Source organism: Mus caroli, unplaced genomic scaffold, assembly GCF_978045245.1.
Source record: "Mus caroli unplaced genomic scaffold, Mus_caroli_1 scaffold_15, whole genome shotgun sequence".
Lineage (NCBI taxonomy): Eukaryota > Metazoa > Chordata > Mammalia > Rodentia > Muridae > Mus > Mus caroli.
The window spans coordinates 65,193,148-65,209,402 of record NW_028227270.1 but is presented as its reverse complement, the minus strand read 5'-3'; the positions used below and the strand labels follow the sequence as shown (position 1 = coordinate 65,209,402).

The 16,255-nt window shown below is 51.9% G+C and overlaps 1 protein-coding gene across 1 annotated transcript; it reads left to right on the top strand.

Moving 5' to 3' along the window:
* The first annotated feature begins 298 nt into the window (after positions 1-298).
* On the top strand, positions 299-16,016 carry Fgfr4 (fibroblast growth factor receptor 4). Its single transcript, XM_021179885.3, has 18 exons — positions 299-632; positions 3,188-3,321; positions 3,958-4,221; positions 4,313-4,393; positions 4,508-4,674; positions 6,687-6,810; positions 7,470-7,660; positions 7,790-7,928; positions 8,665-8,858; positions 8,943-9,088; positions 9,171-9,292; positions 13,342-13,452; positions 13,548-13,738; positions 14,128-14,250; positions 14,346-14,416; positions 14,655-14,792; positions 15,063-15,168; positions 15,283-16,016. Exons 2-18 carry the CDS (start codon positions 3,240-3,242, stop codon positions 15,430-15,432), a joined length of 2,400 nt encoding a protein of 799 aa, XP_021035544.1. The 5' UTR covers positions 299-632; positions 3,188-3,239; the 3' UTR covers positions 15,433-16,016.
* The last annotated feature ends 239 nt before the right edge of the window (positions 16,017-16,255 follow it).

Genomic DNA, 16,255 nt, shown 5'->3' with positions numbered 1-16,255 from the left:
CTCTCTCTCTCTCTCTCTCTCTCTCTCTCTCTCTCTCTTCCGAGACTGGGTTTCTCTGTATAGCTCTGGCTGTTCTAGAACTCACTCTGTAGACCAGGCTGGCCTCGAACTCAGAAACCCGCCTGCCTCTGCCTCCCCAGTGCGCCGCCGCCACCCCAACCGACTGAGATGTATTTTAAATATCCTCTGAAGGTCGCTCAGGCCAAGGAGAGGTCAGGTCTCTCTGATGTACTGTGATTTCACGGAAAACCAGAGAGCCTGGTGAGTGCCAAATTGAGGAAGAGCAAAGGATAGAGCAAGGTAGCAAGTTAGACCTTGCAGGTTGGACGTGGGGCCCCGGAACGACTGAGAGACTGAGACTGGGCGATCCAGTCCCAACGGGGAGCTCCCGACCTAGGGTACCGGGCTGACATTTGCCGGGTCTCGGACCACGCCTCTCAGATCAGAAGTGGTCCAGGAGGGGCGGAGTCCGAGGTGGGCGGGGCAGGAGGGGGCAGCCCCCCGCCACGCTGCAGTTGCAGGGACATTCCTGGCTCTTCGGCCCGGGGCGGAGGAGCTCCCGGCGGGTGAGTGTGCCAGCCCTGCCGGTATCGTGACCCGCGCGCGCGGGAACCGGGCGGCGGAGGAGCCAGGTGAGCCGGGCCCCTGCGCCGGGAGCGGAGCCGTCTAGCTCTGGGCGAGTCGGGCCACACACGGTACTCCCGACCGCCGTGGGGACAGCGGCAGTGGAGCTCCCGAGCTGCCCCCTCTGTCCCGGGGACCTTGGCGCCCGCGCGGCGGGAGTGGTTGGGTGGAGGGGGCGGTAAATCAGTAACCCGCAGCGCACACAGGGCCTTTTGTCCCCCTCCGTTCAAAGAGCACCCTGGTCACCGCTCTGGTTACTTATTGCCCACCGGGGCGGGGGCGATGGGCCAGCTGTCTATGCAACTCCGCACGGGGACCGCTGACGTGCACCTCCCTCCGAGAGCGACGGGGTGGGGGCATTAAAGTAAGAGCACTGTCGCCCTTGGGCGGGTGACAGACGCACTCTGGCAAAAAAAAAAAAAAAAAAAAAAAAAAAAAAAAAAAAAAGTAACGCTTGCAGTCACTTGCACCGAGCACCTCATCGCATGAGTGCAGGAGGGTGAACAACTTAGCGCTCTCTGATGACAGTCCCAAGTGCTAGCGATCCTAAGGGGCCAGCCTTGGTGACAGACTAAGAATTCTGTGGTTGTGAGTTCAGGGTAACCTGTGAGTGGGAATCAAACCTCCCCGGACCTGTCCGCCCCAACCCAAGCTGGAGATGAAGCATGGCCTTCTCTGCTTTGCAGGGTGTAGTAGGAGTCTTTTGCAGATGGGCCGAGCAAACTAGGGAGTAGGGGACAGGTCAAGGTTTTAAGGCGATAGAGGAACACGGAGGTACAGGCAAGGGAGCAAACGTGTCGGCGTTTAGAATTTACAGAAGGGACAGACTGTGGGAGTTACAAGGTTGACACTGAAGTTTAAAATGAAGCCTAGAAAAGCTGGGCCCAGCACATGGGCCTTGATGGGTACTAGCCAGGCTGAGGCAGGAGCCTCACCATTTGTAGACCTGCTTGGTTTGCAGAGTGAGTTTCAATGCCAGTCTTCCTGGTCAACTTTAGTGAGAACTTGTCTCAAAATAATAAAAAAACAAATAGAGGGGGCCTGCAGTTAACCCTTAGGGGCTTGTAATCTGGGTGACAGGGAGAAAAAACAAAAACAAAACAAAAAAACTACTGGGCGGTGAAGAACTAAGGTTTGCCAAGATACCAAGCGAGAAATGACCATGACCTAGTCTCTGTGGGGCAGGGGAGCTGAGAGACATTGAGGTCAGTAGACTGATTAGGTCTGCCTGAGTCTTCCTCAGCAGTGGGCTGAGAAAAACCCTGGGCAGGGTTCCCAGTTTGGTAAAGTATGGAATGCATCTTCTAAGAATCATGCTGTTTTCTTCAACTGTCACTCACTAACGTTGGCCTGATACGGAGATTAGCATGGCCCCTGTGCAAAGATGGCGCACACACTCACAAGAGCAGGGCCCCAAAGAAAAAGAACACTGATCCAAAGATGCTGGTGACACCTCGCTGTTATCCAGGACTAGGTAACAGCCTGTGCATCCCTGGGACTCCACTGGTTCCCTGGTCAAGTTAAGGCTTAGGTCTGAGTCTTCCTTTTGTGAAACAGATGCTCCACTACAGCATGTGGACAAGTCTGTGTATCAGACTTAATAGTTCCATATCAGAAGTAGAGACTGAGTCAGGTCAGACAAACGGTGCCGGTGCACACTCAGTATGGGGACTGGGAGAATGTCTCACCAATGCCTGTGTGTGCCATCCCTCCATGTATGGTCCCTTTTTGTCCCCGTAGCAACACTATGATGATAACAATTCAGAAAGAGACAAAGGTAGGTAGGTCTTGGCAGGAATCAGGATTTGAATTTGTCGGTACCAGACATGTAAAACCTGTGCCAATTACAGAGCCAACTAGACAGGAAGCTCAATGGCAGAGGCTTTGCTTAGCATGCAAGGAGGTCCTGGGTTCAACCCACAACTCTGAAAAACAATAAACAAAGCCAAACAAGCTCCTAGGCTGTCTTAAGATGAAAGATGAAGCCAGAGGGGATAAACCACCGGAAGTGTCCTCAGGATGCTTGTTCGGCTCGGAACGAGGAAGAATGTCCTTGATTTGGACTGCGCCTCGTGACAGCACACACCGCTGGAAGCGTCCCAAACTGGGCATGGAAGTGTCGGTGATGCTAACGAGTGAGGTCCGGTTAGATGGTGTCCAGATGCTGAAGGCTGGCCTTGTTATTGGGTTGCCCTTCTCTTCTTTGAGCCTTCAGCAATGAATTCATTTATTCAGCAGAAAAAATAAATGATGTGCAAAGGATAAGTCACCATCTCTGCTTCCTTCCAAGAAAAGAATCCTGAAACTGCTCTCTCTGTGAAGGCATGCCAGGTCACAGTAGGATCCAAGGCAGCAGGAAGTCCGCACATGCCCTGCAGAACCTCCTTAAGGGAGGCTGTGGCTCTGCCTAGCAGTGCTGGCTTTAGTTTCTGCCTTGTGGGGTTTGGATGAGCCTGCTGGCTGCTTCCTGTCTCTGGGTCTTCATCTGAAAAACAAAGAATGGGACCTGCACATGACCATGACCGGAGCTCTTTCCCCCCCTCCCAATCTCCCTCTGTTTTAGGAAGGTGGTCAGTGGGAAGTCTGGCCCTGGTCCTGAGATCAACTGGAAGGAAATGTGGCTGCTCCTGGCCCTATTGAGCATCTTTCAGGGGACACCAGCTTTGTCCCTTGAGGCCTCTGAGGAAATGGAGCAGGGTATGGCCTCTAAGGTGGGAGAGGGTGGCAGGGATGTCAGGGACAGGCACCAGAAGCTGGAGAGGATCCTGGCCCTTGGCCCCAAGAAGGAGGCAGCGGGGCAGGGCGTTGCGATTCACTGTTTCCCTCTCGGCAAGCACACACCTATCTGTATGTCTACAAGAGAGGATTAGCCTTACAGGGCACAGAGCCTGGGCTAGGCTGCAGAGCCAGTGGTGAGCCCCTTGGCTGTGTATGTATGTGTGTGGTTCTATGCACTGGGTGTGTTGGTTGGGAGGGGCAAGCAGCATGTGTGATGTATGAACCAAGTATAGTGGGCTTCAGAGGTGTGGCGGGTGCCCTGTATGTGGCACCTGTAGCATGTGCCTTGTGTGTATATGTGTGTATATCTTGGGTAATGGCATGTCTAGCATGTGTGCCAAGTGTGTGTGTGTGTGTGTCTGTGTGTGACAACTCCCAGGAAAAATGTGACACTGGCCCTGTGCAAAACATTTGTAGCATGTGGTTACATGTGGGGGAACAGCATGTATCACAGGATTGTTGTGTCCCATGTGTGTAGCATGTTCTCTGTGGGGGGGGGGGCGCTAGCCTCCGATGGAGCTATGGGTATCAATGACTCCTGCCATCTGCCCTCAGAGCCCTGCCTAGCCCCAATCCTGGAGCAGCAAGAGCAGGTGTTGACGGTGGCCCTGGGGCAGCCTGTGAGGCTGTGCTGTGGGCGCACCGAGCGAGGACGTCACTGGTACAAAGAGGGCAGCCGCCTAGCATCTGCTGGTCGAGTACGGGGTTGGAGAGGCCGCCTGGAGATCGCCAGCTTCCTTCCTGAGGATGCTGGCCGATACCTCTGCCTGGCCCGTGGGTCCATGACCGTCGTACACAATCTTACGTTGCTTATGGATGGTAAGAGGGTCTGGGCAGGGCTTTAAGGGTCCCTTGGGAGAGAAACCCCTCTTCTCTTGGATTTCAGATGTCTTCCTTTGTCCCTAAATAGACTCCTTAACCTCCATCAGTAATGATGAAGACCCCAAGACACTCAGCAGCTCCTCGAGTGGTCATGTCTACCCACAGCAAGGTCGGTGCCTCCTCCCAAGGTCTCTTCTCCACCACCCATCTGGTCACTAAGGAGAGACTTGTGTGGGAGCCGAGCTCACCTTAGGGTCTTAATTGCTCTTTCTTTCCTCTCTAGCACCCTACTGGACACACCCCCAACGCATGGAGAAGAAACTGCATGCAGTGCCTGCCGGGAATACTGTCAAATTCCGCTGTCCAGCTGCAGGGAACCCCATGCCCACCATCCACTGGCTCAAGGACGGACAGGCCTTCCACGGGGAGAATCGTATTGGAGGCATTCGGGTGAGTCTGGACTTCTCAAGTCCATCTACTCCACCATTTTCATTTTTCCCCACATAGCCCCTCATGTAGGTCGATAGATGGTGAGGAATGTAATTCCAGAGCCCCAGAGCATGAACATCTCTGGTTCAAGTTCTTACAAAGTGCAACCTCTCAGCCTCATCAGAAACTAACTCCTGTTATGTTCTGGTAGGGGTTTTCATTGTTGGCAATGACGTTTATGGCCCAGGGGCACTAAAGGATTATTTTAATTATTTTTATTTATGTGTAAGTAAATACCATGCACATGTGTGCATCCGATCCCCTGGAGCTAGAATTACATAGGCAGTTGTGAGTTGCCTGATGTGGGAGCTGGGAACCAAGCTCAGGTCCTCTAGAAGAGCAGCGAGGGCTCCTAACCACTGAGCATCTCTCCAGCCCTGATGATGCGGGTCTTCTCTTTATGTAAACCTGATGGTGCTGGATCTCACTATGTAGACTAGGCTGGCTTTGAACTCACAAGGAACTAACCTGCCTCTGCTCTGACTTCCAAGTGCCTGGACTAAAGGCATCTGGGGTGATGATTATTTTTGTTTTTTTAAGATATATATATATATATATATATATATATATATATATATATATATATATATATGCCGGGCAGTGGTGGCACACACCTGTAATCCCAGCACTCTGGAGGCAGAGGCAGGCAGATTTCTGAGTTCAAGGCCAGCCTGGTCTACAGAGTGAGTTCCAGGACAGCCAGGGCTACATAGAGAAACCCTGTCTCGAAAAACAAACAAATACACACACACACACACACACACACACACACACATACATATACCATAACTGTCTTCAGACACACCAGAAGAGGGCATCAGATCCCATTACAGATGGTTGTGAGGTAACCGCTGGGAATTGAACTCAGAACCTCTGGTGCTCTTAACTGCTGAGCCATCTCTCCAGCCCCCATGCTGGTTCTGACACAGGATGTCAAAACAGAGTAGAGGCTATCTCCAACTCCAACCTCCTGGGTAGCATCTCCTTTAAGGTGGGGAGAAACACTGAGCTACTAGGATTTAGCTTGCTGTCAGGAGGAAACTAAGACTCAGAGCCAGCAAAGACTACACAGGGAGCAGTCCTGGGTAGGGTATAGCTAAACTTGAAAGACTCAATCCAAGGCTTAGACGTTGTTTTTGTTTTGGGTTTTTTTTTGGGGGGGGGAGTGTTTTGTGGTGTTTGTTTTGCTTGTTCTTTTGACCCAGGATATCACTCGAGTGGTTTAGAACTCCATCTGTAGACCAAGCTGGCCTTGAATTCATGGCCTCTTGCCTTTGGCTGGCTTCCAAGTGTGGGATTAAGGTGTACACCACCGTGCCTAGTCTTCAAACATCATCACCACCACCACCACCACCACCACCTTCTATTTCTTCTTCTTCTTCTTCTTCTTCTTCTTCTTCTTCTTCTTCTTCTTCTTCTTCTTCTTCTTCTTCTTCTTCTTCTTCTCCTCCTCCTCCTCCTCCTCCTCCTCCTCCTCCTCTTCCTCCTCTTCTTCTTCCTCCTCTCCTTCCTCCTCTTCCTCCTTCTTCTTTTCCCTCTTCTTCTTACTACTACTACTACCACTTCCACTTATTATTATTTTTTAAGATTTGTTTATTTTATGTGTGTGAATATTTTGTCTGCATGTATATATGTGTGCTGTGCACATGCTCAGTGCCTGCAGAGGCCACGAGTGTCAGATTCCCTAGGAACTGGAGTCACACCTGGTTGTGAGCCACTACCATGCAGGTGCTGGGAATCAAATCTGGGACCTCTGGAAGAATGTCAGTCTTCTTAACTCCAAAACAATGCCTCCAGCCCAACAGAGACACTTCTTACAGCCTCTTTCTCTGTCCAGGAGTCTCTGGCTTTGCCCCAATCCTCTCAGGGGCTAGGAAGATTGGGAAGAGGCCCATAGACAGATTCTGTCCTCTCCCTGTCCTGGCTTTACTGGGTCCCCTCTGGACATTTCCTCTACTCCTGCCTGCTTCCAGCTGCGCCACCAACACTGGAGCCTGGTGATGGAAAGTGTGGTACCCTCGGACCGTGGCACATACACGTGCCTTGTGGAGAACTCTCTGGGTAGCATTCGCTACAGCTATCTCCTGGATGTGCTGGGTGAGTGGATGAGCTGGGCAGGTAGGACAAAGAATTTGGCTTATCTTCAGCTCAGTCAGTCCTGCAAGGGTGGGTATCTTGTCTTATCTTGTGTTGGAAACTAGATGAAATCAGTTTCAGATGAGCAAAATAAGCCCAAGGGTCAGCAGGAAGCAACGGGGTGGCGGTGGGCTGAAGGAGCAGAAGTCTGCCATAGGGAACGGGAAAAGGGGGTCCAGGCAGATGGCAAAGGCTGAATTCAGCTCTTAAGAATGTAGTGCAGGGGCTGGTGAGATGGCTCAGCGGTTAAGAGCACTGACTGCTCTTCCAAAGGCCCTGAGTTCAAATCCCAGCAACCACATGGTGGCTCACAACCATCTGTAATGAGATCTGACACACTCTTCTGGTGTGTCTGAAGACAGCTACAGTGTGATTTGTGGGCAGGTATATGCCATGGGTGCACAGGGTGTGGACATTCTGAACGTGAATCTGAGAAGCTGTCCTAGCCCAAAGACAGTAAAGCCATAAAACGTTGAAGGAAGGTAAACAGAAGATAGACAAGATCTGAGCTGTGTGTCCAGAAGTCCTTCCCCTGATCTAGGAGCAGGGCTGGGGGCAGGTAAACTGGGTGATTTCGTGGGTGCCACTGGTCAGGGTTGACGGCCTGGCCCGGCCCCCAGAGCGGTCCCCGCACCGGCCCATCCTGCAGGCGGGCCTCCCAGCCAACACCACAGCCGTGGTTGGCAGCGATGTGGAGCTACTCTGCAAGGTGTACAGCGACGCCCAGCCCCACATACAGTGGCTGAAACACGTCGTCATCAACGGCAGCAGCTTCGGCGCCGATGGTTTCCCCTACGTACAAGTCCTGAAGGTGAGCTTCCTGCCAGCGCCCAGGCCGGGGCCCCATCCTTTCCCCATTAGGGTGGGATGATACCCAACTACCCTCCCAGCTGCAGTGTGGCCCAGAACCTCCCGTGACCTAGTGTGTCCGCTGCTTCAGACAACAGACATCAATAGCTCGGAGGTAGAGGTCTTGTATCTGAGGAACGTGTCCGCTGAGGATGCAGGAGAGTATACCTGCCTGGCGGGCAACTCCATCGGCCTTTCCTACCAGTCAGCGTGGCTCACGGTGCTACCAGGTGAGGGCCCTGCTGAGGAAGAGGGGGTCGGGGAGGGGGGAGATCCTGGGAGAGACTACAGGATTCCTCTCTGGTCCATTGAGGCCTGTTAGGTAGGCAGTTTCCTTGGCCAGTGTGGGTATACAGTATTTGTTCTTTGGCACTGTGAATGCTCTCACTGAATTCAGCAGGGATATGTATTTGATTTAACGAGACTGTCCATGTGACCCTCGGGGATATAAGACTATATATATATAACTGCGATTTTTCTTTTTTAAAGATTTATTTATTTTATTTTATGTATGTGAGTACACTGTAGCTGTACAGATGGTTGTGAGCCTTCATGTGGTTGTTGGGAATTGAGTTTAGGACTTCTGCTCTCTCTGGTCAACCCCACTCGCTCCGGTGGGTCCCACTGACTCCAGCACAGAAATTTATTTATTATTATTATTATATATAAGTACACTGTAGCTGTCTTTAGACACCCTAGAAGAGGGCATCAGATCTCATTACAGATGGTTGTGAGCCACCATGTGGTTTCTGGGATTTGAACTTAGGACCTTCGGAAGAACAGTCAGTGCTCTTACCCCTGAGCCATCTCTCCAAGCCCGTAACTGTAACTTTTTCAGTGTGTGTCCTTATATGTGTTAGTAACTATGGGGACCTAGGCTGGGGGCGGGGGGGCGGGGGGGGGGCTGGTCAATCTGACCACTGACTGACTGCTGTTTTTCTCTGTCTATGTTCATCTAACGAGCAGAGGAAGACCTCACATGGACAACAGCAACCCCTGAGGCCAGATACACAGATATCATCCTGTATGTATCAGGCTCACTGGCTCTGCTTGTGCTCCTGCTGCTGGCCGGGGTGTATCACCGGCAAGTCATCCGTGGCCACTACTCTCGCCAGCCTGTCACTGTACAAAAGCTGTCCCGTTTCCCCTTGGCCCGACAGGTACTGCGCCTGTTCCCCAGCCCCCACCCACTGTACAGCTCTCAGCCTGACCCCAGCAGGCAGAACGAATCTCTTACTTTGCAGTTCTCTTTGGAGTCGAGGTCCTCTGGCAAGTCAAGCTTGTCCCTGGTGCGAGGTGTCCGTCTCTCCTCCAGCGGCCCGCCCTTGCTCACGGGACTTGTGAATCTAGACCTGCCTCTCGATCCACTTTGGGAATTCCCCCGGGACAGGTACACTGAGCAGGCTAAGACTGAGGGTGCCAGCTCAGGAGTGGTACCCACAGTCTGAGGCACGGGTCTTCTTGGCCTCTAGGTTGGTGCTCGGAAAGCCCCTGGGTGAGGGCTGCTTTGGGCAAGTGGTTCGTGCAGAGGCCTTTGGTATGGATCCCTCCCGGCCCGACCAAACCAGCACCGTGGCTGTGAAGATGCTGAAAGGTACACATGGCAACCTGGGCAAGGTGTGCTGGGGCTACGCAAGGGGCTTACACGGACTGCCCATGCTGGGGCCACGCAGCGGGCTATAGGGATAGCCGGTGCTAGGGCCACGCAAGGGGCTACACAGACTGCCCGTGCTGGGACCACACAAGGGGCTACACGGACTACCCGTGCTAGGGCCACGCAGCAGGCTGTAGGGATAGCCTGTGCTGGGGCCATGCAAGAGGCTATACGGACTGCCTGTACATGAGAAAGGCCCCAGATTTTCCACCCTTGGGCCTGAAGCCCAACCCTGCTGTTGGCCCTGGCAAGTGACTTCCAAGCCTCAGTTTCCTGTTGGGACTCCGTGGGGATGACTAAAGACCCCTTACCTCTCAGGGTCGAAGTTTATAGATGTTTCTGATAAACCGTGGCTTAGTAAATTTTTGGTGTAGGGTTTGAAACTGGTTTACTTTTCTTTCATTCTTTCTTTTTTGTTTGGGGTTTTACTTTTGTTTGTCTGTTTGTTTTGTTTTGCTTTTGTTTTTGACACAAGAGTTTCAAGCCGGGCGTGGTGTTGAACGCCTTTAATCCCAGCACTCAGGAGGCAGAGGCAGGCAGATTTCAGAGTTCGAGGCCAGCCTGGTCTACAAAGTGAGTTCCAGGACAGCCAGGGCTATACAGAGAAACCCTGTCTCGAACCGCCCCCCCCCCAAAAAAAAAGAGTTTCTCTGACTGTCCTAGAACTCACTCTGTAGATCAGACCAGCCTCTGCCTCCCAAGTGCTGAGATTAAAGGCGTGCCCCACCATGCCCGGATGGGACCGTTTTGTTCTGTTTTGAGGCTGACCTCGAGGTCACTCTGTAATCTAACCCTGCCTGGAACTCATAGCGATTCTCCTACATCAGCCTCTCGAGTACTGGAATTACACCTGACTGGCTCAGTAAAGTTTAGCCACTGGGTGATGATCCCTATGAGATTTGTGGTGATCGGAGCTTAATATCCCTCCCCTGTTAGCTCTCGGCATTTATCACCTTATCACCCTCCACATTTAGTGCCTCATCCCCATCAATTCCACTAAACAATACACCTTCAACACACATTCCTCCCAGTCCTTAGTAGAGAACAGTCTCAGGGCTGGAGAGATGGCTTAGCCAATGAGAGTGCTGGATGCTCTTAGAGCGGACTCAAGTTCAATTCCCAGCACCAACAACATCTGGCAACTCAAAACCACCTGTAACACACACACACACAGAGAGAGAGAGAGAGAGAGAGAGATACAAATACAAAAATAAATCTTAAAAATAAAAAGTCCCAGGTTCAAGCTGGGTCTGGTGGCACAAGCCTGTAATCTTGGGTACTAAGACAGGAGGATGGGAAAGTGAGGTGAAGTTACAGATGGAGCTCAAGTGCTGTCTGGACAACTTAGTAAAACCCTTCCCCAAAATATGAAGAGGCCTGGCTGAGTGGTAGAACACTTGTCCAACATGTGCGAGAGCCACTGTGTGATCCCCAAGAATAATGGAGAGGATAAGGAAACCCAGACCTCAGGCGATGTCCCCAAAGTGTCCTGCAGGTGCTTGGTGTGTGCTCTTGGAACTTCTTTTATATTTGTCTTTTCTTTTCTTTTTTAAGTTTATTACATTTTCAGACATGGTCACACGATACAGTCCTGGCTGGCCTGGAACTTCTAGACCAGACTGGACTTGAATCTGCAGGGATCCACTTGCCTCTGCCTCCCAAGTGTTGGGACTTAGGGTGATTATTGTGTTGTGTGTGTAAGTGTGAGCACACATCATAGCTTGTGCATAGAGCGGTCGGAGAACAACTTATGGAGTCAATTTCAGGGGTCAGTCTTGTCATCAGGCTTGTGCACCACGCCATCTTGCTGGCTCCTTTATGTCTTCTTCTATGTGTTTATTATCTGTCATTTTGTTCTGTGTAAATCATATCATCATATCATGCTTACTCAATACCTTGATGTTTACCAGCATACCCTTGGGTCCTGGCTGTCTTGCCGGTCCCCCGTAGAATCTGTTGCTATGGTCCCTGTTGCTGCCGTCCCTAGCATTCTTCCCTTCCTCGCTCCCTCCACTCTGCACAGCTGGAGCCAGCTGGCACTTTCTGTGAGGCAGCGATTGTGAAATAGGCTTTTCCATATTGATGTACGGCTAGGATAAGTTATGTCTTTGTCCCAAGGTCACAGGTCAGCCCTAGTCCCTGGTCCTTAGCCCACTCTTTCCTAGAGAAGTCACAGAAGTATCCTCTAATGCATAACAAAACCTCAGGACACTTCTTGCCCCTAGGGACTGTTACCCAGGGACCAGTTAACACAGCTTCCTTTCTGTCTGGAGCTTCTGCCTCTCTCCTGTCCCCTGGACCTGCTTATGGGAAGATCAGTTCTTTGAGAGTCTTCATGTTTTGTCCTTGCAACTTTTGTGGGAGGTGTTCTGCTGCATATAAGACGAGTCTGAGATTCGAGAGGTTGAGAGACCATGAGTATGGATGCCAGGTGTATGTGTGTGTGGATATAGACATAGGTGTATGTGCATGTATAGGTATAGGCATATGTGCATGATAGGTGTAGGTGTATATGCATGTATAGGTGTATGTGCATGTAAAGTTGTAAGTGTGGATATAGGCAAAGGTATATGTGCACATATAGGTGTAGGTGTATGTGCATGTGGACATAGACATAAGTGTGCAACATCAGGTGCCTCCTCTATCACTCACCAGCTTCGTTTTTTGAAATAATCTCTTGCTGAACCTGGGACTTGCTGTTTCAGCTACGCTAGCTCACCATCTAGCAACCCCCCTCCTCCACCCTGTGTGTGCCCTGAGTGTTAGGGCCACAGCCGCTGCACTACTCCACCCAATTTTTACATGCATGCCAGGGATCCGAACTCAGATCCTTGTGCTTGTGCTGCGGGCACTCCATTCACTGAACATCTCCCCATCAAAACAATTCTTTAAGCCAGACATAGTGGCACACATCTTTTTTTTTTTTTTTTTTTTTTTGTTTTGTTTTTTTTGTTTTTCGAGACAGGGTTTCTCTGTATAGCCCTGGCTGTCCTGGAACTCACTTTGTAGACCAGGCTGGCCTCGAACTCAGAAATCCACCTGCCTCTGCCTCCCGAGTGCTGGGATTAAAGGCATGCGCCACCACGCCCGGCTAGGCACACATCTTTAATCCCAGCAGCCAGGAGGCTGAGGCAGATAGATCTCTGAGTTCAAGGCCAGCCTGGACTACAGAGCTAGTTCTGGAACAGCCAAGGCTACACAGAGAAACAAGATCTTAAATAAGTTTTGTTTGTTTGTTTGTTTGTTTTTCGTTAGGGTCTCTCTCTATATAGTCTTCCTAGATCAATATGTAGACCAGACTGGTCTCAAACTCATGGAAGACTAATGGTGTGCTCCACTACTCTTGGCCTGGAATAATTTTTTTGTTTGTTTGTTTTTTGTTTTGGGGGGTTTTTTGTTTTTCAAGACAGGGTTTCTCTGTGTAGCCCTAGCTGTCCTGAAACTCACTCTGTAGACCAGACTGGCCTTGAACTCAGAAATCCGCCTGCCTCTGCCTCCCAAGTGCTGGGATTAAAGGCATGCGCCACTACGCCCAGCTGGAATGATTTTTTTAAAGCATCTACTTTTTTGAGAGTTTCATACATGAGAACGTATTTACAACATTTCCACCCCATTCTCTCATCCTCCAAATCCTTCTATGCTCCCTGATCCCTCTTTAAACACACACACACACAAACACACACTGTTTTTAGTTTGTTTGTTGGTTGGTTTGTTTTTGTCTCCTGTAGCCCAGGCTGGCCTCATATTCATCAAGTGCTAGGATTAGACGTGGGCTCTACCCCGCCCAGTTCTATACTGTGATGAGGATAGACCACAGACTTCATGCTAGGCAAGCACTCTACAAACTGAACTACATCCCTAGCCCGAAAGGCTTCTTCTGAGGCACACGGCCCAGCAGGGTTTCACCCCAGACTTCCATGACACCCGCACCCCCTCCAACTCCCGTGGAGTTGGAGGGCAACTTCCTCAGCCCAGCTGTTGTTTTGTAGACAATGCCTCCGACAAGGATTTGGCAGACCTGGTCTCTGAGATGGAGGTGATGAAGCTAATTGGAAGACACAAGAACATCATCAACCTGCTGGGTGTCTGCACTCAGGAAGGTGCGGCAGGAGCAGGGATACAGATGCGCAGTTGGGATGCAAAGGACCAGTCTTACCAGACTTCCCATCCCCTGGTCCACGGCTTCCCTCTTTAGGGCCCCTGTATGTGATTGTGGAATGTGCCGCCAAGGGAAACCTTCGGGAATTCCTCCGTGCCCGACGTCCCCCAGGCCCTGATCTCAGCCCTGATGGACCTCGGAGCAGCGAAGGACCACTCTCCTTCCCGGCCCTGGTCTCCTGTGCCTACCAGGTGGCCCGAGGCATGCAGTATCTGGAGTCTCGGAAGGTGTGGACAAAGGACAGTTGTGCTGGGGTCTCCACACCTTCTTGCTGGTGGCACTGAATGTCTCAGCAGCCCCCTTGTTTCCAGCTCACAGGTCTATCCTTTAACCATCACTCCCATACGTTTGTAGCTAACCCTGCAGATCCCCATCTGTAACCCCACAGGTCCCCATTCTCTCCACCCATTCTTTTACCTGAGGGCAAGCATGGCTCAGGCGTGGGCTCTGAACAAATGTGCTTCTTTCTTTTTCTCTTTCTGGTTCTGGGGATTCAGTCCAGGCCTTTGCCCATTCCATTTCTCATCTGTTCCGGGGCTGAGTGACTCTGGCCCCTGGGCTTGCTGTGAAATGATCAACTGTGTCTTGATATTCCTAAATCCCTACCTGTCCTCAGTGCATCCACCGGGACCTGGCTGCCCGAAATGTGCTGGTGACCGAGGATGATGTGATGAAGATCGCTGACTTTGGGCTGGCACGTGGTGTCCACCACATTGACTACTATAAGAAAACCAGCAACGTGAGGGGCACCTCGGAGATGCACGGGAGCGGGCCTGGTCTGAAAGGGATAGGTCCTGTACTACTCACACCACTGTCCCCGCCTTCTTCCTCCAGGGCCGCCTGCCAGTCAAGTGGATGGCTCCAGAGGCGTTGTTCGACCGCGTGTACACACACCAGAGTGACGTGTGAGTCTGGGAAATGGGTTCTAAGATGGCTGCTGCCTGTCTTCAAGTCGTCATCCCCTCTAAAAGGGCAAGGCACTTGCCAAAGTCACAAGATCTTAGGAGTTCTGACACTCCAAAAGAAAGGAGTGCCCCTCCCTATCCCCAAGGGTGGATCTTGACTGCAATAGCCTTCACTACAGCTTCAAGGAGGAAGGAAGGAAGGAAGCTGGGCCCTGCTGAGCCACAGTTCTGCCTCCAGGTGGTCTTTCGGGATCCTGCTGTGGGAAATCTTCACCCTCGGGGGCTCCCCATACCCTGGCATCCCGGTGGAGGAACTCTTCTCACTGCTGCGAGAGGGGCACAGGATGGAGCGGCCCCCAAACTGCCCCTCAGAGCTGTAAGGTCACCCTCCTTGCCCCAGTGGTCAGACCTCATCTGCTGTCCTGACTTTGACGTCAGCTTTTGGCCCTGACTGTCTCAGTCATAGGTCCCTCCTCTTCTCCATGGCTCACGGTGCCCTGGTCCTTGTTTCTACTCTCCCACTAAACTGCCCTGCGCAGCCCCACCCCACCCCATCCCCAGCCATGCCCCCCACACCTCAACCCTAGGGAGCGCACAGTCCTCACTTTGCCCGGCCTACACACAAACCTCTTTGACCCGTTCCCAGGTATGGGCTAATGAGGGAGTGCTGGCACGCAGCCCCGTCTCAGAGGCCTACTTTTAAGCAGCTGGTGGAAGCTCTGGACAAGGTCCTGCTGGCTGTCTCTGAAGAGGTACTGCCCATTCCCGCCTCGTGCCCTCTCTCTGCCCGCTCCCATGACCTAGGGATATGAACACGAAGCATCCTGTCCCCGAGGCTGGAAGCTGACCAGCTCTGTTCCTTGCAGTACCTTGACCTCCGCCTGACCTTTGGACCCTTTTCTCCCTCCAATGGGGATGCCAGCAGCACCTGCTCCTCCAGTGACTCGGTTTTCAGCCACGACCCTTTGCCCCTCGAGCCAAGCCCCTTCCCTTTCTCTGACTCGCAGACGACATGAGCCAGGGAGCAGCAATGTTGTACAGGCTACGCAGCCCGTGGGCATGGCATGGGCCTCCTCGCTGAGCTGCAACCTGATGCATCGACATTTAATGTTGGCAGTGTCAGGCCTCTGACTTGAGATTAGTGCTGTCCCAGATCCAATCTCTGGCCCTGTTTTGGGGAGGGCCATTCTTGGTCCTAAGGTTCATAGTTGAGGCCTTCTGTTCTAGCCTTATGCTCCCATCTCAGAATTCAACTCTCATCTCAAGATCATGGCCTTGCCCTTGGACTCATCCTCAGAGAAGTTAAGCATTACGGCCTTGGCACGCAGCCTCTGTCTCGGGGGATCTCTGGGCCTAGCTGCAAAATGTATGCTCTAAACATTTCTAGTTCCCCCAAACAACCTAGAGGCCTCGGGACTTGACAGCCCCCAGCCCACAAGCCTCACCACCCCCTGCCCATCCCCCCTCCATTGCTTGTTCCAGCATCTTGGTGAAAGGGGCATCAGCTCTGGTGTCCCTGAGAGACGAGAAGCCTGTGGGAAAGATAGAACATGGCATTTTATAAATTATTTTTTTGAAATAAATCTCTATATGCCTGGTGGCTTCCCTGTGTGGCAGGGCATAGGGTGGGAAGATTTTCCACATTGGGAGTTTCGCCTAGGTGGCACAGACAACTGGGGAGGTGGGTGCCAGGCCTTCAGCTGGCTTCTGCCTCCAGCTGTGCTATAGCAGACTCAGAAGCAGATACACGCACCCTTGCCTTTGTCCGACTGTCCTACAGAACCATCCTTGTGTATGCCACGGTTGGTGAGTGAGTGCTCGAGGGCAGATGAGCCCACA